This window comes from Cynocephalus volans, chromosome 6 (genome assembly GCF_027409185.1).
Source record: "Cynocephalus volans isolate mCynVol1 chromosome 6, mCynVol1.pri, whole genome shotgun sequence".
Classification (NCBI taxonomy): domain Eukaryota; kingdom Metazoa; phylum Chordata; class Mammalia; order Dermoptera; family Cynocephalidae; genus Cynocephalus; species Cynocephalus volans.
This window is the reverse complement of record NC_084465.1, coordinates 109,237,462-109,262,318: the sequence shown is the minus strand read 5'-3', so window position 1 is coordinate 109,262,318 and position 24,857 is coordinate 109,237,462. Positions and strand designations below refer to the sequence as shown.

Here is a 24,857-nt window from a genome sequence, read left to right as displayed (position 1 = left end):
CAACAGCCTGCACTGGATTATCTTTCCAGGATGGGAAAGTGATGATGGACTTCAGTTTTCCCCCTTTCATTATTTCTCTGCTCCACATAATTTCTGTACTAGCACAGGGACAATTTCCATTCCTTTTACAGTGTAGATGTTAAAAGGCATGCAGGGAAGCAGCTCATTCATCATTCTCCAAAGAGCTTTACCCCTAACTTCCCCAGCCAGCTGAATACTGGCTGTTCTTGACTGGGATTTAGGCCCATGGCAGGCGCCGGGGGTGGGGGTGGGGGTGCGCTGGGCTCAGGTGTTTTCAAGGGTGAAAACCGGGTGAACTTGATGTTAGAGGATAAAAAAGAAACAAAGAGGGTCTAAGATGCAAAGCTCTGCAGAGGGGACTGGGAGCCTACAGGCAAACACTAGTTAGGGCAGGCTCTTTCCCCCAGGCCTGGTCCAACTGTACTTGGTTTTGGATTTGTTGAGAATAATAGCAGCTAACATGAAGCAATCATAATACGTTTGTTCATTTCACATGGATCATCTCAAGAACCTCTTTAAAAAGCCAGGAACTAGCTGACGTACTTCCCATTTTACAGGTAGGGAAAGTGAGGCACAAAGTGGTGAAATCACTTGCCCACGGTCAAACAGCTAGGAAGTGGCACTGGCAGCTTCAATCTCAGAGACCTGCCCTTGGCCTCAAGGCCAATTCGCCTGGGCATTTCCCTTTAATGTCTCCTCTCTGGAAGCGAATGAATGGCATGAAAAAGAGGGCTCCAGTCCCAGCACTAATCCATGACTGTCCCAATGCATCCCTCTAGGAACTCAGTTTTCTCACCTGCAAAATGGGGGTATTAATAAAGACAACACACACACCTTGGTCGCAAGGGGCGGGGTTTTTGAATAGGGTGAGTGCCAAGTTCAGAGCCTGGCAAGGGTCTTCCTAACTCCCTTAACCCTCTCCCCAAATCCTCTGGCTTGAAGCAGCTGGGACCCACGTGGGATTGGGGGCGTGCCCACTTCCGGCCCTGTCCCAACCAGAGGGGTCCCCTTTCCACCCCCTGGGGCGGCTGCGGCTGGCCGCCGAGCGAAGGTCCCCTCCTCCGCGCGCGCCGCGCCGGGAGGCCGCTCGGCACCATATTTAGTCAGGGGGAGCGGGCAGCCCCGGGCTGGTATGCGGCGCTGGGAATTCCTGCAGGAAGGAGCCCGCGCCTGCCCTTTTTGGGTTGTCTCCCGCCCAGCGCCCCCCGCCCGCCGCTCCCGGGGAGGAAGGACCGGCCCGGCCCGGCCCGGCCCGGCCCGGGAACCTCGGAGCCGGGGCCCGCGCGGGGAGCGGAGGGCCCGGGCTGCCCGCGGGTCCCCGGCCTGGCGCGGGGCCAGCCCACCGCCTCGACTTCCTTTTATGGCCTGTGTGTGCGTTGCGTGTGACAGAGGGGAGAGAGACTGGGAGAAGTCGGAGAGCCAGGGCTAGAGAGACAGAGACCAGAGACAGAGCGAGACGTGCGGGAGAGACAGAGAGACATACAGATGGAGAGAGACAGACAGAAAAAAAGACAGAGCGAGACAGAGCAAGAGAGACAGTGATGGAGAGAGTCAGACATACGAATCGACACAGGGCAAAAGGGAGTGAATGGTAAGGAGAGGAGAGAGACAGGGACAGGAGTTTTCCGCCGCTTCTTGGTCTGCAGGGATTCCTCAGGGAGGGGAGAGCACAGATGAACCTGCAAGCGCCAGTGACGCCCATTCTTTTCGGATCTGGACATGCACCTTGCAAATTACACAATTATCACCATCCCCACCTCCACCCCACCCACATTTTGCAGCTGTGGACACTGAGGCTCAGAGAAGCGGAATGACTTGCCCAAGGTCACGCAGCTAGCGAGTGGCACACCCGGGGGCTGAAGTCGCAACAGCTGGATTATTCTCATTTTTATTTTGGTTGTGGTGATGTGGGTGTTGGGAAAAGTAAAACCTTCCCTTTCCTGCACAATGCCCAGCAGTCGGAGAGGGGTGGGAGATTCCTGCCTTAAACAGTTTGCAAAGTTCAAAAAATCCCCTTTCTCTACCGTTTACGCAGTACGGCTGTCCCCCTTTCTAGACAGTAGGAGGCTAATAAAGTGGGGAGTGGGGAGGGAGGTGTCAAGTCACATCCACCACTGTCCCCAGCATGGGGAGGAAGAGGTTAAAGCCTGTGCAGCTGGAACCGACTCAGGGAAGAAATTCTCAAGCATCGCGTAAAGACGCTGCTTGCTCGACCCCTTTCTCTAGGGACCCTGAGTCTGGGTGACTGCGTGGTGCGCCCCTGTCCGGTGTGCGCTCCCTGTCCAAACGCAGCCCCCAGGTGCGCCCAAGGGCCTGCAGGGGGCGCTGCGAGGGCGCCCTCCCCCCTCCGCCCCCCTCGGCCACCTCCCCTTTCCCACCCGCGGGCAGCTCCCGGTCTATAAAGAGAGGCGTTCGAGGCTCGCAGGGAGATTTGGACGCCCCGGCCTGGGAGGTGTGCCAGATCTGAGCTCTCGCTCCATCTTCCTCTTGGCTAACCCCCAGTTGGAGATCTGTAAGTAGTGATGCTCCTCCTGGGGACAGATTGGTGGGGGATTTGAGGGTCCCATAGGGCAGTCTACAGGGGTTTGGGGAGAGCTGAGGAGTCTCTGGTATCATTGTTTGAGGATTGTGGTGAGGGAGGTGGGCTTGGCGATTTTCAATTTTCTCAGCTCTATCATCCTAGATCATCCTAGATTTTCCCCAAACCAGCATTTCCCGAGGTTGCCAGTGAGAAGTACCACCTTGGGGGTGCTTATTAAAGATAGTAGTGCCTAAGCCCAACTCCAGTTCCGCTAGAATCTCCAGAAAAACTGTAATTAAAAAAAAAAGTCAAGAGTCTCAGATGATTCTTGTTATGAGGCAAGTCTAGGAGATACGCACCCTTAGAAATCTCAGAGGTCCAGCTTTGACAATCAGGCTTCTCACTGTTATTCTAGGCACAAAAAAAAAATGCAGCTGAAGTTCACGGTAAAGTCATTTGCCATCACACAGGCAGGCAAAGTGAGACTCCAAGTGGATTTGGAAGCATCGCTTAGCTCTGCTGATAATGGGTCAAGGGGAGTGTTTTTCATCAGTCTAGGGGATGTGCACATTGATAATCCTAGGGAGATAAGGCTGGTTATGATCCAGTTTGCTTATCAGCCCAGTTTTCTTCCAGACCTGGACCCTCCTCACCCCCATCCCCACCCCCCAAAAATCATCCAGGTTGACCTCAGGGGGCCCCAGATACGCAGGTGGACGCCATAGCCCGCATTTGAATCCATGACCTGCAGGTGCATTAGGTAAGATTGCGCTGGGATTTCTTGCAGAGCTGCCAGTACAAATGTACCAAGCCGGCCAAATGACAGAAAGTGTGGCTACTGCCTGTTGCAAGTTTTCTCCCAGCACAGAGAGCTGATAGGGATTTTGCCACTTGAGGAAAGGCACTGTAAAAGCCATGCTTGTCAAGAAGGTAAAGAAAATATTTAGAAACCCAAGGTGGGGAGCGTTTAGTTGCAATATCAAGGACTGATAAATGAAATTGTAAACTGGCCAGGGTTTGGCAAAGGGAAAGCAGGCTGCCATAGTTTTGTTTTCTTTGGTGCAGTTTTCTTCATTTGTTTGGTTTACTTAAAAACACTATTTTAGAATTGTTAAAAGAGAGGGAGCTTGAAGATGCAGAAATGAAAGTCATTAGATGACAGGGCGTAAAATAAGATACTGAGTTTCGTTGGAAGGAAAAGCAGTCTTTCTATGGTGACTTCCAGTGGAGATAGCTACTGTTGATGGAACACTTATGTGCAAGCAGCATTTAACTTCATTTGATTATTACAACAATCTCATGAGAGATATGTTAAGATGCCTGTTTACTATATACAGCAGCTGAGGCTCAGAGAGGTTAAGTAACTTGCCCCGTGTCACACAGCTAGTAAGCAGTAGAACCCCTTCCTGGGTCTGTCACATGCTAAGATTATACCCTTGACCCCACCATCTTTTTTCTTTACCATGAACAAACGCCTCTTGTTGGAGGCAGGTTTTGGGTGGGACCAAATAGTTCCAGCAAAGCCAATGTTTATCATCATCTCTTTAAAGAAAACATAAACTGACCTTTTGCAAATTTAAAATAAAATGCACTGTTTGTCCCCTGGTGGGCTGGTGTTCTAGTTGGAGCTGATGGCCTTAGGTGAGCTGCCATCCCCAAAGTCTAAAACACTAGCTGGGTTTTCTTTGAGAAGTCTGCAGGGCTCGCCTTGTAAACACTATGTTTTTTTATTATCATGTCTGAAATAGATGTGTTATTCCGTACAAGGTATTTGTTATGGATTTGTTATCATTACTTTTCTGTGGGAGGGCTGAGATTGAGGCAAACATGCCCATTTATGGAAGCATTTTCCATGAGGCCATCCCTGGCCCCCTGGTCAATTACCCAGCCTTGCACTGCAGCCTTCTTCGTCCTGGCTCTGGAGATTTCTCTGCCCTGTCCTTCCCCTCAGGGAATCAGTGGAGGAGACTGGAGGAGAAGACATTTGGGACAAAAGGGGGATTATTTTTTCCTACCTCTTCTTATTTGGAAGTTTTATTTTTGGGGGGGAATTGTCTCCTTTCTGCAGTGCGTTGAATCCAAACAGGTGGATTTTATGCTTTAGGCACAACTATATAATAATCCTAAACTGGATATACATTAGATTTTTTCTAGAAAACCAAGTGCAATTTTAAATCCATTAGAATCATAGAAGGTCACAAGCAAATTTAGCAGTCCTCTATATTGGCATCCCCAAAACTCAGTTTTCCCATCTGTAAAATGGAGCTAATGAGAAAGCTAATGTTTGTTGAGCACTTTTGCCAGGTAACATGCCGAAGCCTTTATGGGCATTATCTTACTAAGTCTTCACAACGACCATTTGAGTAGATACTGTTATTATTGGCCCATTTTACAAACAGAGAGTCTGAATAACTTGCACAAGATAGCTCAACTAAGCAACGAGGAAGACAGGATTCTACAGACCAAAATCTTCTAACTCCAGAGCCTCGCTAATGGGAGGATTAGATGAGATCATTTGAATGAAGGGTTTGGCACAGTGCCTGGCCCCTGGTAAACTTCAGTAAATGGTTATTTATAGCAAACCTGACCAGAGATGTTAAGGAACTTGCTCAGTATGGCAAAGCTAGTTCTTGGCAGAACAAGTAAACCTCTTGTGTGGCCTTTCCGTAAAGGAGAAACTTGTCCTTAATTTTCCTTTTATGTAGTCTCTTTTTATAAACTCAATTCCTATCTGGGCTAAAAGTAGTGATTATTAGAAACTTCTACTTTATTATAGTCACACTTCCTTACCTGTGTCAGGAATGGTACAAACTCCACTTATATTAGCCTGTTGTGATTCATTTAGGGTCTCGGTAGTATCCTGTAAGAGATCACCTGTGCCCAGGAGGAGCCTGTCTGGCTTTCGCAGTTCCCCTTTTGCTATCTGGGTCCCCTCCCGCCATCCCTGACCTTTAAACACATTTAACCACGGCTACATGATGGAGGAAAGACTGAGTTTGGAGAAAGCCAGGCAAGGATTTGTAGGAACTTTCGTGTGTAATCAGAGGATGGAGGCAGAAGTTGCCTGGAGTTCCCAAATGGGAGGTCGGGCATCTCTGACTTGTATCAGGGATCCAGGGATCTCGGGCAACAGCCCTCATCAAATTGCTAAGAAAGGGCCATAGGACTTGCCAGCTGACTCATGCACACTGGAACTCGCCTTGTGGACTATACCTGTCCTCCCTTCTCCTGGTGACGCAGGCAGCAAATGATATAGAATCTCAAAAGGGGCCAATGTCTGAGACCACCAGGTGTCATTATAGCCACTCCCCTGTCTCCAGATAGAATATCTTTCTCCCTGATTCTCTCACCTTCATTCTCCCCCATTTCCAGATGTAATCACAGTTATTGTATTCTTGTGTATGTTTCCAAAACTCTTCTAAGCCGAATCTCCTTTATTTAAAAAATAAACACAGTATTGACATTCTGTAAACTAGTCTTTTCCCCCCACTTAATTACATATCTTCAATATCTTTCTACATCAGCATATTTCAGCATTTTTCTTTTTATCTGCTGCATAATATCCTATTATATGGAACTTTAGCACCTTACTTACGTAATCCTTTATTGAAACATACAGATTCACACCACTTTTCTTATAAACAGTGCTTCAGGAAATATTCTTGTGTATCTATTTTTTATCTAATTATATGAGTTTATCTGTAGGATAAATTCCCAGCAATGCAATTTCTAAGTTAAAGGGCATACACATCTAAAATTGATAGATATTACTAAATGACCCTCTAAAGACATTCAACTTCTAACAGTCATAGATGAGACTATACATTTATTTTTAACTGGGCTATGCCAGAATTGTAAAATAGAAAACACAATGGAGGTTTTAGGGTCAGAAGTGACCTGTTCTCTCTCTTCCAAAAGCATCCTCTGCAGGATGTAACTCTTACTGATCAAGTTCTTTCGGTTGTTAGGAAAAAATAATTTAGTTTTGCTAATTAAAAGAACTTCCTTCCGGAGTTAGTTTAAAATCAATTGATCAGGTGAAAATCAAACAATTAGGCAAATGTCCTAAGGCGACAAAGAACTGGCAGGCTCACCATTCATTCTTCCTGTTAAGATGACACAGGGTTTCCTAGGGACCATGCCCTTGGGAGGGGGGTGTGGGTGAATGGTGGTGGTCGGAGGTGGCACTGGGGGGCAGGGCCAGGGAGCAAGAAAGATTTTCTGCTAAGAGTAAATTGGGTGTTAAATCTGGGTTCAGATCCTGGGTCCAGCTATTATAAGTGAGGGCCATTGATTTACCTTTCAGAACCTCAGTAGTCTTAGCAGGAAAATAGGAATAAATAATGCTCACCTCATCCAGTGCTTATTATTAATCACAGATTTGGAGTTCAAATTGCCTCCTGGGGACAGTTTAGGGCCCAGAGAACTGCTTTATTTAGAGTGCCCCATTCTTCCTCCTCCTCCCTGCTGCACATGTGGTATCTGCCTATTCCTGGGCCAGGCCTTGAACTAGTATCTCCACTGGGGAGGTCCTTCCGGCTGGTGTGACATGTTGCAGGTCAGACACAGAGAACTTTCACTTTGCCTGCGTGGCATTGAAAATATGAGCAATAATTTAACCTCTGGCCTGGGTCTCTCTATATTGCTTACCTGACCCCTGATGACATGTGGGTTTGTGTTTCTCATCCAAAATCTTGAGCTGGTGGCTTGGCAGTAAAATCCTGAGGGAAGCTGCTGACCTGGCCTAATGATGTGCAATCCTGCACTCTTTGACTGGGCTCTGGAATATTTAATTCATTTGTCATTAATGCTGAAGCAGAAGGGGCAAGATCTTTGACCCCTGACTTCCTCTGGGGAAAATAAAACTGATGGTTAAACGAACAAAAGCAGCTGAACCTTCCCAATTGGTCCAGTGTCAACCCTTTGATCTGGAATCACAGGTACCATAAAATGACAGAGCTAGGTCAACCCACCCTTGTTTTTTTCCAAATAAGAACAAAAGGCCCAGAGAGGGAGAGTGACTTGCCCAGAGTCACCCAGCGAGTTTGGGGCAGAGCTGAGGCAGGACAGAATAGGGACACGCCCCAGGGAGGCCACTCATAAATACTCAGACTGGATCAGCCAAAGTTAAGAGAGTGAGCAGTAACTTCAGAAACTCAGATGCTTCACCAGAAGCTGACACAACCTCACAGCGGCCTATTAGGCCTTAATTAACTTAGATCCTCCCCCACAGCTAAATATTCTTCTCCTTATTATGATAGAGAAACCCCCGTCCCAGAGCAACATATAACACCCCTCCCAAGAATCCGGGGGCACGTGTGCACTGTGCGTACATTTGGTTTGTAAGAAAGCCCAATTACGTTCCATTTCTCTGTCCTTCTCTCTTTCCTTTCACTGGTCCTGTGAAAGATTTTTTCTTTCATGGTTAGACCAAGAACCTGGAACTGCCACCCAGTAACAAAACTGGGTCTTGTACATCAAGGCTCTGTAGTCTTCCAGAGGTTAATGAGTGGCTGGTATGAGCTCACAGAACGAAGCAGTGAGTTGTTGGTAAGGAAGCCAGGACTGTGACCACGTCTGACACTCCGATGTGTCAAACATTGCTGACACCAGTAGTGACAGAGTCTTTCTCTTTCATCACAACGTCCAAGAGCAGCCCTTGATGAGTGCACTGTGCTTAGTGTCCATCAGTTCTGTGTAATAATCTTGAAGCTGTCCTTTGAGCCCTTGAGATGATGCAGGACATTGGATGTGGAAGAAGGTGGAAGAGGACAAGGGCTTGGGGGAGGCAGAACAAGGTGGCTGCAGAGTCTCCTTGAGGCTGGACCACCCCGTGGTCCACTCTACCTGTGTGACCTTCTGCAGTTGGCATGCCAGGTGACAACTGCCCTCAGCTTTAATCAGCCTAGCTAATGCATGACCTGACACTTTTTGCCTGATCGTCACCACTCCAAGTTTGAAAACTCAAGGGTCTGGGTGCATGCCGAGCCAAGTCCTTATAACAATAAAATCAGATTATCTGGAGCCTTCGAGTTGCCAAGACCAATTCGAGATGTGTCCTGTGCATGCATGCCTAAGTTTCCTTCTATCCTCAAGAGTTCTGCCTGTTACAAAGAAGGTGGACAAAGCATAAAAGTTCTCTGAAAATATATCTTTATTCAGATTCCACCATAACTAGCCATAAAATGATGGGCAAGTGACTTGACCTCTCTGTGCCTCAGTTTCCTTACTTGTAAAGCAGGGGTAATGGTGTCTCTTCCAGGGTTTTTGCGGGGATTAAACGAGATCATATCTGTCAGTAGCTATGATTACTAATATTAGTATTATTAACTTGCTAGGCTCACTGGATTTTCTCAAGGGCAGATCTGTGGCCAAATGTTGTTTTGGGGGCCCTGGGTTCAAAAGGGTGAAGTAGCTTTCAGATTTCGGGATCTTCCAAGGACTTGGATGTCCTGATGCGTGCTCTGTATCTCAGTGAGGGGCAGGGAGGGTGTAGCACCTTCCAAATGGATTTCACTGCAAAATCATGTTTGAAGAGCTTTTTAACCTCCCTGATCCCATCCTGTCCCAAATATTTCAGGTGACTGGGGTTCCAATGAGCATATTCTGGGAAACGCCATTCTAGTTTCTAGCTTAAGCCTGAGCTTCTCGTCCCCCGTACTGCTTTCCTTTGACCAAAGCAGATTTTGCACATCATAACTGTCAGAGGCATCAAAGACAGGCGAAGCAAGCCAGCTGCTCTCTCTCCTTTTTTGGACAGAGACTAAATCTTTGCACTTGATCTTGTTTTTGAGTCTTAGATTAGACAGAGTTCCTGGCAATGGGGATTTGTGTGTCCTTTTATTTTTCTGTTGAATTTTTTGCCATTTTTTCTGACTTTTAAGATAGCTCATCAACATGGCAATTAGAAAGAGTGCACTTACTTGCCACACTGCTCAGAATAAGGAAAATACTCTTCGGCCCTCTCGGGTGTAATTGGTCACTGCTAAAAAAAATCCTCCTTAGAGTGCAGTGCTGATAACACCAAAGTTAAGGGTTTGGATCCTCATATCAGCCAGCTGCCAATAATAATAATAATAATAATAATAATAAATTAAGTACAAAGTAAAAATTTAAAAACCCTCTTTATTGGCTGCGCAGTAATATAAATATATTCAACATTACTGAGCTGTTCACTTAAATGGGTAAGGTAGTAAATTTTATGTTTTGTGTGTTTCGCCACAATTAAAGATAAGAAAAATGAAGTGTGCTTTACATCCAGAAAAGTACTCATACTTTTGAGTGGGTAGGCAGCTTGATGGATTTCACAAAGTGCCCACATTCATGATTGGCACTCAGATCAAGGAACAGAAGAATATCAGGGGCTGGCCAGTTAGCTGGGGTGGTTAGAGTGCAGCCTTGTCACACCAAGGTCAAGGGTTTGGATCTCTGTACTGGCCAGCTCCCTTGTGTCTTATGGTCACTGCATCGCCAGGGGTAATTCCTTATCTGACTTCTTTTGCCATAGATTCATTTTGCCTGGTTGTGGACCTCATTTAAATGGAATCCTAGAGAGTGTTCCTCTTGTATCTGCCACCTTTTGCTCAAGAGTGTGTTTTCTTTGTGGCATGGAGTTGTAGTTCCCTTAATCTGATTCTGGTCCCATTTTGGATTTTATTATGTGCCAGGTGTCTTAAAGGACTGGTTCACTCATTAAGTACTCTGCTGAGCTTCTGACGAGCCCTTCAAGCTTGTATGGGAGGCAGAAGAGCTCAGGCTCTGGCATCAGACCTGAGTTCAGATCCCAGCTCTGCTACTTCTTAGCTGTTTGACCTCAGGCAGATTCCTTCACCTCTCTGAGCCTCAGTTTCCATGTCTGCAAGGTGTAGTTGACTGTACAGTCCGACTCTTAAGGCTGCACGGATATTATTTGATGACATTGCGCATGAAGGCTTTAGCCCAGGGGCTGTAAGGGGTCCATGGTTGTTAACTATTACTGTTAGTGTTCAGAAAACTCGGCCCTGTGTATGACATAGAGACCCAATGCGAAATAGGGCAATATCTACATTGCTTCCAAGTAGAAGGTAGTTTTATAAAGTTTATATAGTAATATTTTTCCATTTTTAAGGAAAATGTCAAATATACACAAAGGTAGAAAGAACAGTGTCACACACCCCCAGATACTCATTCCTCAGCCATTATCAGCACATGCCTTGATCTTGTTTCCTCTGCACCCCATTCATTTCCCCCCCGCCCTGATTATTTTGAGACAAGCCCCAGTTATATCATCTCTAAATACTTCACAATGTCTCTAAAAGGTAAGGACCCTCTAAATATACAAAATCTCAATCCCATTTTCACACCAAATAATTTAACAAATTACCTAATATAACATGTCACACCAATGTTCACATTTTCCTGCTTATCTCATAAATTTTTCTTTTTTTTGAGGGGAGAGCTTTCAAATAAAATTTTTTAAAACAACAACATTCAATTTCTTAAAGTTTTCCATTTAAGGGGTGGCTGTATAAAAAATGCAAAATATATCTTTATTTCTGATTTGCCCTGTAAGAATGTGTGTGTGTTGAAGGGAGAGGGGTTCTTTCTCTGGTTCTATCAGTGTTTATCTTTCATTGCAGCTGTTATGGTTTTTCATTACAAAAAAGTTGAAATGTGCAAACGTAGAACAGTTACTCAACTTTGGCAATTATCAACACTTGAGGTCAATCTTTGTTTCTGCACCATCCCTGCCACCCTTCCTATTCCTCTTGTGTGTCTTCACCTCAGTCTCTCTCTCTCTCTCTCTCTCTCCCCCTCTCCCAACAAAGTGGCAAAATCTACTGCAGCATCTCCTAAGAAACAAGGTATTGAAGAATTTGCCACATTTCCTACTGTTTCCTATCTGATTAAACTAACTTTGGTTACACTATTAAAGAACGCACATACATATTGAGCCACTTCTGTGGCTCTGGCTGCTCAGAAATAAACACAATTGAAACATGCAAGAGGAATAAATGCTTTCTATCAGCAAGGAGTGAAGTGGGTGAGAGTGCTTAGAAGTGGGAAAGGCCGAGAAACAGGAAAGCACGAGAAACAGGAAAGCACCTGGCATACCCTGTTTAATCCTCTTGACAGCCTTGTGAGGTATCCATTATTTCTCCAATATTAAAGCATGAGAAATCTAAGTCTCAGAAATTTACATAAAGTGGCCAGAAGCACACCTTCTGCAGTGGCAGAATCAGATTTGAACTCGGGGTCAGATTCCAAAGTCAGGATCTCTTTCCATGACTGCAGGTTATGTTGCCTCTCCAGAAGAGGGAGCAATTTAAACCTTATCAGCATCAATAAACATGCACTTTATTTAGGCTCAGAAAGATCTTTTAAGTTAATTAAGAGGCCCCCTATTTTTGAAATATGTCCATTCCCCATTTGCGTTTTCTTTTCTTTCAAGTCTCTTTTATCTATAGGATCTCCTCCTTTTCATTTGTACTTTGTGAGTTAAAGAGACCCAGTCCTTGGTTCTATAGTTTCCCACCTTTCCAACTCTGTTGCATTTCCTGTAAACAGGGTTTAGATCTGGAGGCTTTATCGCTTCAGTCCCCTGCCCCCATCCCCACCCCCTTTTCTTTTTGCAAGAATGTTTCATTAATGGTAGTGGGACTTCCTCTTTCTTTTTTGATGCTAAGATTAATTAGTAGGATTAGGTGGTACCATGTCTTATAGTCCTCCACCCTGATCTAATACTGGTGCAGCCAGTCTTAAAGTGTGGACTATGGACCAGCATCACCTGGGAACTTGTTAAAAATGCAAATTCAACACCAAGGTCAAGGGTCCCCATTCCAGCCAGGCACCCCCCCCCCCAAAAAAAGCAAATTCTTGGGCCCCAGACCTACAGACTTAGAAGTTGATGCATGAGGCAGTATGAGAACCACTAGTCTAATGGTTTTAGCAGCTCCTGATAGTCTTTGCAAAGACCCATTATTTTATTAGGGCTTACAAAAATGGTTACATTCCAGTTTTATTATTATTTTTTTACATTTATTAGCTGGAATTCTTCCAAGTAGAAGGGAGTATTTAAGACAGTGTAAGTGGAGTGGGGAAGGATGCTGTTGGGCTTATGATGTCCCAACCAAAATTCAATGACAATTTTGCAGAAAGTGTGATTGTTAGGCCCAGGGCAATGTGTGTTCTCTACAGTTCTTTATTTCACTTTTTACATAACTAAAGTGATTATTCAGATTTAGGGAATGATTTACTTACTTCTCCATCTTTTCTTTCATCAGCTACTAGGTCAGATCTCCCAGGAGAAATAACCTTCCCCTCTGAGCAAATCAGCTTCTCGTTGTTATTATTGTTATTTTCACCCCTGAAAGAGAAAAGTAGATATTGGAATATCTGCCCCTCCTATTTTGTATTGCCAAATCTGCCTCTCCCAAGAGGTTCCTGTTTCAGGAGCTGGCTGCTTGGTTCTGGGGGTCCAGTCATGGGATACAGGATTTATTCCATCTCTATGGGATTTGGAGACTGAGCTTGGGGATTATCTTAGTGAATTCGAAGCAGCCATGAATTCTCTGATAAAGTAGGTAGGCAACCACACAGTAGGTCCTAGTGGCCGCCCATCCTAATTCAGCCAGCGCCTTAGTTCTTTGGAGGACAGCAACAGCAGGTTACAGGAGCTGGATGGGAGCCAGTGTGACCGGGACATCTCCTGCAGATACAGTCAGAGGGTCTGGAACCGGTGACTGCACATGCCCATACGGGCTCATTGCCTGAGCACTTCTCATGGACACATTTGGATAACAGGACAGATAATATGAATCTATTGCAAGTGGTCTACCCATATTGACAGGACATTTAATGACTCAGTCTCACATAAAGAAAGATTTATTTTCAATTATTTAGTTTCCCTGAGGAACCATTGTATAGGAAAGACAGAATCGATATTTTGATTTTTCTCCCTTTAGTTTTCAAAATAATGCATGAGTTCTTCAGCATCTTACAAAAAAATGACAAAATTTTTTTTAATCATTAGGAACACATGGATTTAAACATATTTGTCTTTCGACTACTGTAGTTATTTTTCTTACTGATGTTCAAACTGTCCCATATTTGACCAGATAGAACCATAGTTTAATGTTTTAGTATATAGTTTTCTAGACTTTTAAAAATGTACACACATACATATAAATTTTGAGATTTTATTATAAATATTTTAATCAGCTTTATTTAGCTATAATCTACATATAATAAAACCCACCAATTTTTTTAATTCACTGATTTTTAAGCATACAGCTCAATGAGTTTTGACACGTGTATAATGTCCCATAATCACTACCATTAATTATGATACGGAATATTTTTTATCACCCCAAAAGCTCTTTTCTGGCCCTTGGCAGCCAGTTCTTTTCCCTGCCTCTGGCAACTACGGATTTGCTATTATCATATTTGTGCCTTTTCCAGACTTTCATATCAATGGAATAATACAACATGTGGTCTTTTGGGTCTGGTTTCTTTCACTTAGCATAATGCCTTTGAGACTCATCTATTTTAATACATTGGTTTTCTCCTTTTTATTATTGAGTAGTATTCCATTTATACATATTTTTAACGTAAAAACACACCATAAGCATATTTGCATAGTCAAAGGTCACTCATTACATGATTCCATTTATATAAAATGTCCAGAAAAGTCAAATTTATAGAGGCAGAAAGTAGATAAGTGGTTGCCAGGGGCTGGAGGTGTGGGATGGAGACTGATTACAGAGTGGCATGAAGGAACTTTTTTTGGGGTGATGGAAATGCTCCAAAATTTGTCATAAGGATGGATGCACTACTACAGAGTAATTTACTCTATAAATTTACTAAAAATTATTGAATTTACAAAATCACTGGACGCACATTTACAATAGAAGAATTTTATGGCATGTAAATTATATTTTAATAAATATGTTAAAATAGAAAAATCTTTGTGTGGCATAAACAAAAGTACACATCTTAAATATTTAGCAGAATCATAGCATCCTATCAAATAGATGTTCTGCAATTTAACAAGGTACCTGCTGAAGGCCATTAAGGTTGCTCACAGGTTTTGCTGTTCCAAGCATCATTGCACTGCACATTCTGTACATCTGTTAGCACTTGTCTGCTTCTGGAGGCTAAATTCCAAGAAATGGAACCTCAGGTCAAGGGGTATGAATAGTTTTTAAGGTTCTTCCATCCATAAAGGTGGAGTATGCGGAGGTGTGTCCCCTACACTTTTGACAACACTGGATATTATCGATGGTTTTCATCTTAGCCAAACTGCTAAGGTGAAAATCAACACCTCATTGCTTTAACTTACATTTCTTCAATTACTAGTGAGATTGAACATCTTTTTCTTCTTATTTTAATTGACACATAGTAATTATACATATTCGTGGGGTGCAGTGATATTTCATACATGTATACAATGTGTAATGATCAAATCAGGGTAATTAGCATATTTATCACCTCAAACATTTCTTTTTGCTAGTTCCCAAAATCTCTCTTCTGGCTATCGGAAAAAATACAAGTTATTGTTAACAATAGTCACCCTATAGTGCCATAGAACACTAGAAGTTATTTCTCCAGTCCGACTATAACTTTCCATCACTTAACCATCCTCTTTTCTCTCTAACCTCCCCAGCCTCTGGTAACCACAGTTCTACTCTCTACTTCTATGCAATCGACTTTTTTTTAACTTCCACATATGGGTGAGAACATGCAGTATTTATCTTTCTATGTCTGACTTATTTCACTTAATATAATTTTCTCCAGGCTCATCCATGTTGCTGCAAATGACAGGATTTCATTCTTCTTTATGGCTGAATAGTTTTCCATTGTGTATATATACCCAAACATCTTTTTTTTTATGTGCATTGGCTATTTGAAGACTTTGTAAAAATGTCTATTTTTGTTGGTCATAAATTAATAAAAAGTTATAAAAGGACAAATAGGACAAAAATACAAAGTAGAAAGTACACCCATGTTCATAGCAGTGTTATTCACAATAGCTAAAATGTGAGTTATCCAAGTGTCCATCAATGGATGAATGGATAAACAAAATGTGGTATATCCACGTAATGGAATATTATTCAGCCTTAAAAAGGAAGGAAATTCTGGCAGATGCTACAACATGGTTGAACCTTGAGAACATTATGCTAAGTGAAATAAGCCAGTAACAAAAAGACATACTGTAGGATCCCACTTACACAACGTCTTTAGAGTAGTCAAACTCAGAGAGACAGAAAGTAGAATGGTGGTTTTCAGGGGCTGGGGGAAGGGGTAAATAGGGAGTTATTGTTTAAAGGGTGTAGAGTTTCAGTTTACAAGATGAAACGGGTTTTGGAGATGGATTGTGGTGATGATTGCACAACATTGTGAATGTTACTAATGCCACACAGAACTGTATGCTTAACAATGGTTAAGATGGTAGATTTTATTTAATGTGTATTTTACCATAATTTCAAAAATTGGAAAAAAAATTTAAAATTCCCCTTACAACTGCACTCAATAAGTGAATATTTCTTCAGTTGTTTTGCCTGCATAGATTCTAAATATTTTTAAATCAAAAATGGGCTGTTATATCTACTGTTTTACAATACCCCCTTCTTTATTTTTTAAGAGCTTAATACCTGTTTAGAACCGTATAATCCAAAAGCTTTTTGTATATTTGAAGTTGAGTATCCATTACTACAATAAACTCTAGAACACTTTCATTGCCCCAGAAAGGAACCCTGCATCCCTTAGGGTGTCACCCTCAAATTCTCTCCCAGCTCTGGGCAACCACTAATCTACTTTCTGTTTCTATGGATTTGCCTATTCTGGACATTTTATATAAAAGAAATCATACATTAATGGTCCTTTGTGACTGGCTTCTTCACATATAATGTTTTCAAGGTTCAGCTGTGTTCTAGCATGTACCAGTTCTTCATTCCTTTTCATGGCTCAATAACATTGTATGACATACCATGTTTTATTCATTCATCTGTTCATGGACATTCGAGTTGTTTCTACATTTTGGTGATTATAAATAACGCTGCTATGAACATTCACTTACAAGTTTTGCATGGATGTATGTTTTCATTTCTCTTGGGTACGTACCTGGGAATGGAATTGCTACACCATACGGTAGTTCTACGTTTAACCTCTTGAGGACTCTCTTTTTATTTTTGCAGTAAACAGTAAGACTTGGATATCTTTCCATGTCGGCACATATAGACATACTTCTTGCTCCTTAGCCACTGGATAGAATCACATTGTATGAAAATGCCATGGTTTACATATCCATCCCATGTTGATGGATATTTGGGTTGTTCCTTGATTTTTTTGCTATTGTGGGCAATGATGCAAATCCTCTTCTCAAGGACCTATGTTTCTATTCTTGGACAACATAAACAATACTACAGGAGCATCTTTGTACATTGTGGGATGTTTCTGCACACCGTGTCCCTAGTCATGGTGAGGAGAGAGGTTTATCTGTCTTTAGGGCTTGGTTCTGACCCAATTCTGACCTGTCACCTTATTCCACAGGGGACCAACCACCAGGCATCATGGCACAGAAGGGCCAACTCAGTGATGATGAGAAGTTCCTTTTTGTGGACAAAAATATCATCAACAGCCCAGTGGCCCAGGCCGACTGGGCCGCCAAAAGGCTGGTCTGGGTCCCTTCAGAGAAGCAGGGCTTCGAGGCGGCCAGCATCAAGGAGGAGAAGGGGGATGAGGTGATCGTGGAGCTGGTGGAGAATGGCAAAAAGGTCACAGTCGGCAAAGATGACATCCAGAAGATGAATCCGCCCAAGTTCTCCAAGGTGGAGGACATGGCGGAGCTGACATGCCTCAACGAAGCCTCCGTGCTACACAACCTGAGGGAACGGTACTTCTCAGGACTCATATACGTGAGTATCTTGGGGCAGACAGTTACTTCTTCCTGGCCTCTTACACCAGTAAGGAAAGGAGGTATTTAGAGACATGTTTGGAGTTCACGTTGGAAGGCTGCAAGTTTGACTGAGGGAGATCGCATGATGAGGTAGAATTGTTCAGCTATGGGTTCACATCTCAGTCCTGCCCTACACCATTCTGTGACATCGAATGGGTTATTTCACCTCCTGAAGCCTCTGTTTTCCTCTCTGTAAAGTGGGAATAATCACTGTCACCACATAAAGAGGGGTGAAGATTCCAGGTGACCGCACATGCAAAGTGCCCAGGCACATGATAAACACTCAGCAGATTTCAGCGATGTTGTTCCCTGCCCTTTTTCTATCTTGGCAATAAAGAAGAGCTCATAACCTTCTCAGAGAGGCTGGTCTATCCTGGTGGCCAGGTGGGTAGAAGACATGAAAATCTGTCTAGGTTTCACGGAGGCCTTCTCCATCACAGATGGGAATGCCCAGATTGGTTGGACCCGGGACTCCTCTGGGTCAACTGTGCAAATCGAAGTGGACTAGAGATGTAACGTCCAATATGGTAGCCACTCATCACACGTGGCTAACTAAATTTAGATTTAAATTAGTTAAAGGCAAATACTTAACAATTCGTTTATTTAGTACTGGGCACATGACAAGGCCTCAACAGCCACCTGTGGCTAGTGGCTACCGTGTTGGATAGCATAGGTCTAGAACATTTCCGTCATCACAGAATGTTCTGTTGGACAGCCTGGAATAGATGATGGGGGAGGGGTGACTCTGGGGGGCACCAACTCACCAGAACAAGAGAGACATAGTTGTCCCCGTGATGCCAGACTGGTGGGCAGGGGGACGTCTGCCCAGCCTGTATCTGTCTCCTCTGCGAGGGTATTGATGATCCTTTGGGAAAGTTACCTAATTTCTCTGAATCTTTGTTTCCTTCTCTGTAAAATGGACACAAGAATACTACCAGCCTTCTAGAGTGATTTATTCTGAAAAGAAACACTTAACACACTTCCTGACACATAGTAGGCACTCAAAATATTAGGGGTTATTATTACTGGTTTTTGTTGTTGCTATGATCATTTTTGTTATCACTGGTCAGATGTTCTTGGGTCCTTTGCAAAATCACGGAAACAGTCACTTCCATCATTATGTCTTTTTGTTCCTGCCCTTTACATTTTGCCATGTGAAAATTACTAGAAGCCCCTTGTTGTCTCAAAGTGTCCTGCAAATTTTTGTCCTAATTAGGAAAATAAGACACATTCACTGTTGAAGACTTGGAACATTCAGAAAAGCCTAGCAAACACAAAAATCAGTCCTCACCCAGAGATGAGGTGTATTCTTTGTCTCTGTGAGAATGGTACATGCTTACTTGTTTAAGAGCTTATTATGCACATGGTTTATGACTTGTTCTTTTTTCTATATACAAGTTAATGCTGAGTATTTTTCTACATCTTAGTCAGTCCCAAAGATACCCTTTTAAGGGCTACAGCATTTGTCATGTGGATGTACCATTATCCATTCTTCTTATGGGTATCTCAGAAGGAGTTACAGTGGCTTTTTTTTTTTTTTTTTCTGGCAGCTGGCTGGTACAGGGATTGAACCCCGGACTTTGGTATTATCAGCACCACGCTCTAACCAACTGAACTTCACCAGCCCTTTATATTAATGGCTTTTCTAAAAGCCAAAGGGGAAGAGGGAGCAACTCATACCCAGTAAATAGCTCCTCTAATCCAGGTTCTGTACCTTGACACACTCTATCTCATTTAATCAACACAGCATCCATTGAGTTAAGTACGCTTGTCCCCTTTTACAGGCGAGGAAGTTGAGGGTCAGATTGCTGAAGCCCTTTTCTTACTTCCCTAAGTCCCTTTTGTCCATGACATTCCTTGTATGGAAATTTTATTGACCTGGTACCTTGGATATTTCTAAGGACGCCAGTCTGCAGGGAGCTGGAAGGAAAACGGGCTCCTTGTGAGCCCAGGTCTCCTATCAGGATGTGTCATCTCCATGCAGGGAGACTGAGGAAAGGCTTACGTATCTGTTTTACCTGCTGTCCTCTGACACAGCGTTCAAGCTCAAAATAGAAATCAGAAAAAATGAGGGGCTCATGAAGGTCCCAAGACCCAGACTATCTTCTGACAGCAGATTAAAAAATGAATCAAAGCTTCAAATTCCTGCTATGCTTCTCTAGACAGATTAGATTAGAACCCTTTTAGCCTCGTGACAGTGCACCTGTTCCTATCTTGTTTCTTTTCGGTCAATCGAATCGCTTAATAGAAACCATTGCTTGTGACGGAGAAGATAAAGGACAGGGGGTTGGGGTGGGGGAGCACAGAATGTTACTCTCCCAGCCCATAATAACAGAATGCATGACTCTTGTTAATAGCTGGGTAGCAAGGTGACACCGGGCCCATGGCATGACCAACTTTGCTTGGTGATGGAGAGAACTTTTCCCTGCATTCTAAGAGTCTCACCCCAAAAGATGGGACTTTGAGAAGGTCCTTGCAGACTACCTGTCCTCTTGAATCTAGAAGTGTCTGCAGAAGCCAGAAGAGCGGTCTCCTTATCTTGGCAGTGCAGGTTCTGGGCTCAGCAATGTCCAGTGACCTACCTGAGTTGCTGCAGATCATTCAGATCCCTGGTCCAAGGCTCCCTTGTTCTTCCAAGGCTGAGTTCCCTTGCCTGGAATTTTTCATGGGCCACTTAAGCAGTTAGCTCTGTCCCTGCTGTTTTGCTAGGAGATGGGGAAAAGGGATTCAGGAGGAGGGAACCCAACCGGTGTGGGTCTTCTCTATGCCAGGTACTGTCCCAAGTCCTCCCCAGTCTACATTTGTCCTTTATGACACTAGTGATGACAAAGCTGATAGCCCACCCTGCAGATGAAGTGACCGAGGCAGAGGGCTAACACATGCTCAGGAAGGATCTCTGAGGAGACACACTTAGGGAAGTGCTTAGCTTCAGAGTCTGGTCTTGTCTGACTGTAAAATGTATGTTTTCTTCGCTCTCCCACTTCTCTGAGGGATACTGAGTCAGGGCGCCCTATCATTGTCCTGAAGTTGCTTTATAATAAAGTGGAGGAAGATAAGACACATCTAAGCTAGATGCAGATCTGTGACAGATTCTAACACTTGGGTCCTAAACTCAGTACCTGTGAATGAGCACTGGGGTGTCTGTAAGCCTCTTGATTTGGGGGAAAGTTTGTGCATATGTATATTTTTTCTGGGTAGAGGGTTTTAGCTTTCATTAGACTCTCAAAGGTGCCTGTTACCCTCATGACAATGATAACAGCTACTATTCATTCAAATTTACTGTGTCAAGAGTTTATGCTAACATAGTTATTGCCACTACTGCAATTTTTTTTATGTAGGGGAGCTTTACTATTATTTATGTCCATTTTTACCGATCAAAAAATTGCAGCTTAGAAAAGTTAAATAACTTGATGAGAAACAGAGGTGGGTCTCAAAGTTAGGAAGGCTGGTCCCAGGACCCGCACTTTTAACTGCAAACTCGTTTAATGCTTCCCATGACACTGTGAGACAGATGCTGTTACCCCATTTTAGAGATGAGAACAGTGAGGCTCAGATGTGCTCAGTCCCATCGCTGGTAAGTGGGCAGAGCTGGGGTTCAGACAAGGTCTGTGTGAGTCCAGGGCCGAGGTGACTACCCATGATGGAAATGGGCTCTTAGGGTTGGTAACAGGGGTCTTAGAGCAGGAGGTGATGGGTGTGGGCTGGGACAGGTGAGGACAGTGCTTTGGGCATCATTAACTTTGAGTTGGACAAGTTTTAAGTGCACAGAAGGAAGGAGTCCAACCTTTTATTATGATTTCCTAAGTACCTACTAGGTGCTAGATTAGAGATTGCAATCTTCTGGCCCAGAGTGAGTGATTTTTTAAAAATTGAGTTAATGTGATATATCAAAAAAAGAAAAGGAAAGGAAAAGGAAAAGAAAGGAAAAAAACCTCAGTTTCTGGCATTTCTTGAAAAAGCAAAGGACCTGGCACTCCTGGACCTAGGATGCAAAGTAACAGTCCCTGTTATATGGGCTGAATACTCTCCGCTTTTCCACAGGCCCTGCCATTCCCTATTGTCTCTCTGACCGTGAGGCTGATAGCTATTGACCACTGTACCTCTATTTTCCCCCCATTTCTCGCATGCCTTACCTGCTTGATCCCTGTAGATAGTGGGACCTTCCATCCCTGCATGAAGCCCCCAGGGTTGAGAATGACATGATCCAGAGCAAAGGTGGATGGACCCTGCTGTTCATTGGGTCCCCAAACCCAAATCCCCAACCCATGAACCCAAAAGGACTTTTCTCCTGGTATAATTTCAGTCTAGGAAGACCAGGGGGTCATGAGAGGTCTTCCTTCCAAACTCCAGCAGATGCTAATTTTTTCATCTTAGAGACCTGACTCAGCAATCTTAGCCTTCTCCAGAGGAACGTCCACACAGGGATACAGGTAGCAGAGGCCTTCTGGGTGCCAGTCACTGTGCTGGGCCCTGAAGGGTGGAAAGAAAATACAGCTGGAGTCTGCCTTTTGTTGAACCACGTGAATTAGCCCTTCAGAACTTTCAAGTGGTCGTTGCTTTGAAGAACCTCCTCCAATAATGCAAGGATATCTATGCAAAGACCACAAGAGAAGATTTAAAAATAAGTAAACATCATAAAAAGCAAAAGTCCCCCCTCTTTAGCCCCCAACCCACTTCCCTGGGGGCAAACATGATTTACAGGGTCATGTATGCATATATGCATACATAGCAAATACAGTGAAAAACAACTCTACGTATGTTTTGCAGCCTGCATTTTGCACTTAACCATATCTTGTAGCTCTTTCCTGTGTCCATTCATAACTATCTAGTCATACTGAAAACCTCTTTTTGAATAGGCAATACATGCAAATATTAGATAAAATAGTATAGAAGAGTACAGAGAACTTTCCTGTTTGTTCTCATTCCTCAACCTTCCAGTTCTGCTCCTTAGAAACTGTGGCCACCAGTCTCTTATGTAGCCCTCCGGCAATATTTTATACATACACAGGCATATGTAGAGCCCCTCCTGCACCTCCCAAAAATGGCAGCGCAGGCCATGTGCGGTTGTGCAGCTAGCTCTTTGCATCTAACTGAGTGTTTTGGCTATCCACCCGTGGTAGTAGAGATAAGGCACTCATGCTCTTTTTAATGGCAGCACAGTTTTCTGCTACAGGAGTGAACTGTAATTACTGAGCCTGTCCTCTGATGATGGGCATTTATGTTGTTTCTAGTCTCTTTGCCATTAAAATCAAAGCTGTAGCAAAAGCACATTCTTGGTGGATTGTGTCTGTTTCTAGGATAGATATTCAGAAAGCCGTGACATTGCACTACAACCTTGCCAAGAAGATATGACTATCATTTTGTAGAGGAGGAAGAGGAGGCTTGCGTTGGGCCACATGCACAAGTCAGGCAGGTAACGAGGCAAAGCTGAGATATTCCACCCAGGCCTGTGTTTCTTAAAGCCCGTGTTCCTTCCACCTTCCCTCCTGTTCCTTGTTTCTGCCCAAGGCTGTGGGAGCAGCCCCCTGTGCAGGGCTCTGTGGCTGACCATATAAAGTGTTGGGGGAAAAACTGAAGCTGCTTCCTAATACGGTCACAAGAGGGAAATCCTGGGCCCGAGGCTGGGACCTGCTGGTGGCACAGGGCCTGTGAGATGCCGGCTGGGACACAGGAGGCAGGGATGTTGAAACCTCTGAACTTAACCAGCTGGAAAGGGGCTTGTGGGGATGGGGAGGCAGAAACACAGCCAGCTACAGATGGGGTGGGTCAGGGTGAGGGTGGATTGAGGCTGAACAGTGGAGAAGGAACAGCAGATTGGAAGCCCAGGCGCCCTACAGGAGACATGCCACTGCCTGCCCAGATCTTCCTTTCTGGTTGTTCTACCCCGGCTTGCTCAGGAAGGGTTTGCTGAACTGAACAGAGATTCAGATCTGCCTGGAAGCATGGATTGAGTGCTTGCTGTGTGCATGGCCCCAGGAGAGGTGTTCTAAGCAAACAGGAGGAAAGTAATATTCTTCCTTTAGAAACTGGTGATGGAGTTGGGATGGCTATGCATTCCTTCTTTCTCTTATTCATTTTATTCAGCAAATACTAAGTGCAGAGATACAGTACTGTACAGCTCACTGTCTAGGAGATGGTGTTTAGGCTGAGTCCAGAAAGGGGAGGTGGAAACAGCTCTGGGAAGATCAGGGAGAAAGTGTTCCAGATAGAGGAAACAGCAGATGTGAAGGCCCCAAGATTGTGAGGTTTATTAGTCACTAACATTGATTGAGCACCGACTGCAGACCAGGCACCGTGCTAAATGCTTTATGAGTGTTATCTCACAGCAAACCTATGAAGAAATTGCTGTTGTGTCCCCCTGTTCTGCAGAGGAGGATAATTGAGGTTCAGAGAGGTTAAGGGACTTGCCCAGGGTCACACAGCTAGGAAGCAGCAGAGTGAGGGTTCAAATCCAAGTCCCCAGTACCCAAGTCTGTCCTTTTAACCATTGCCTTTTACTTGCCTCCAGGTCAAGGGCTTGGGTGGGGTTGGTTTGGGCTGTAAATGACACTACATTCTGAAAGGGGTATGGCTATAGGTGTGGCCCCAGAGGCACTGGAGGTGGAGGTGTGACCTGAAGAATGGTTGACCTTCATTCAAATGATCATTGATTGGGCAGTTATTCTTTGGGAGGCCTGTGCTGTAGGTGGGGACACAGATGAACAGGACACAGCCCCTACTCTGGCTCAACAAATGTCTACTGAGCACCTACTTTGTGCAGTGCAGGGCCCCCTGGGTTGCAGAGATGAAGGCAGGCTGCCCCTGCTCTAGGGAAGCTTTATTATTAATTTACCCCTCAGGTATTCATTTAGCAAGCATTTAGTTAGCATCTACTGTGTGTCAAGGCTTGTGCTGGGGCTGAAGAGCAAGAGGAGGTTCCCTGCCCACAGGGAACTTGCAGCTGGTGTTTGCAGGATGGATACAAGGGGCTTAGGTGATCAAGTGGTGGAGGAGAGGCATCCAGGTAGACATCAAGCCCCATCAGGCTGGCCGCAGGTCCTGGCCCCTGCTTACCTATGCAAGATCCTGATCCCTCTCACCCTTGCTTTTCTCCTGCTTTAAACTCCAGCAGTACCAAACTGCTCATAGTTTACCCCCACGCACCCCATGTCCCGTTCTCCTGCCTTTCTGTCTCTGCCCCCCTGCCTGTGTGTCTTTCCTACCTCCTGAGCTGGTAAACTCCTTCTAGATCTTTAAGATAGTGTAGGGATGGGCTGGCCAAAGAGCATGGTGCTGAAAATGCCAAGGTCAAGGGTTTGCATCCTCATACCAGCCAGCTGTCAAAAAAAAGAAAAAAATAAAGAAAAAAAATAGTGCAGGGAGCACCTCTCCCCAGAAGAT

The 24,857-nt window shown here is 44.2% G+C and overlaps 1 protein-coding gene across 4 annotated transcripts in view; it reads left to right on the top strand.

The window, feature by feature from the left end:
* Window positions 1-2,466: 2,466 nt before the first annotated feature.
* The window catches only part of MYH11 (myosin heavy chain 11), a 108,905-nt gene continuing 86,514 nt past the window's right edge, over window positions 2,467-24,857 (top strand). For all 4 annotated transcript variants that reach the window (XM_063100603.1, XM_063100602.1, XM_063100605.1 and 1 more), the window contains exons 1-2: window positions 2,467-2,533; window positions 17,072-17,436. In XM_063100603.1, coding sequence (XP_062956673.1) covers window positions 17,092-17,436 — 345 coding nt within the window. In that variant the 5' untranslated portion in view covers window positions 2,467-2,533; window positions 17,072-17,091. The remainder of the gene's footprint in view (window positions 2,534-17,071; window positions 17,437-24,857) is intronic.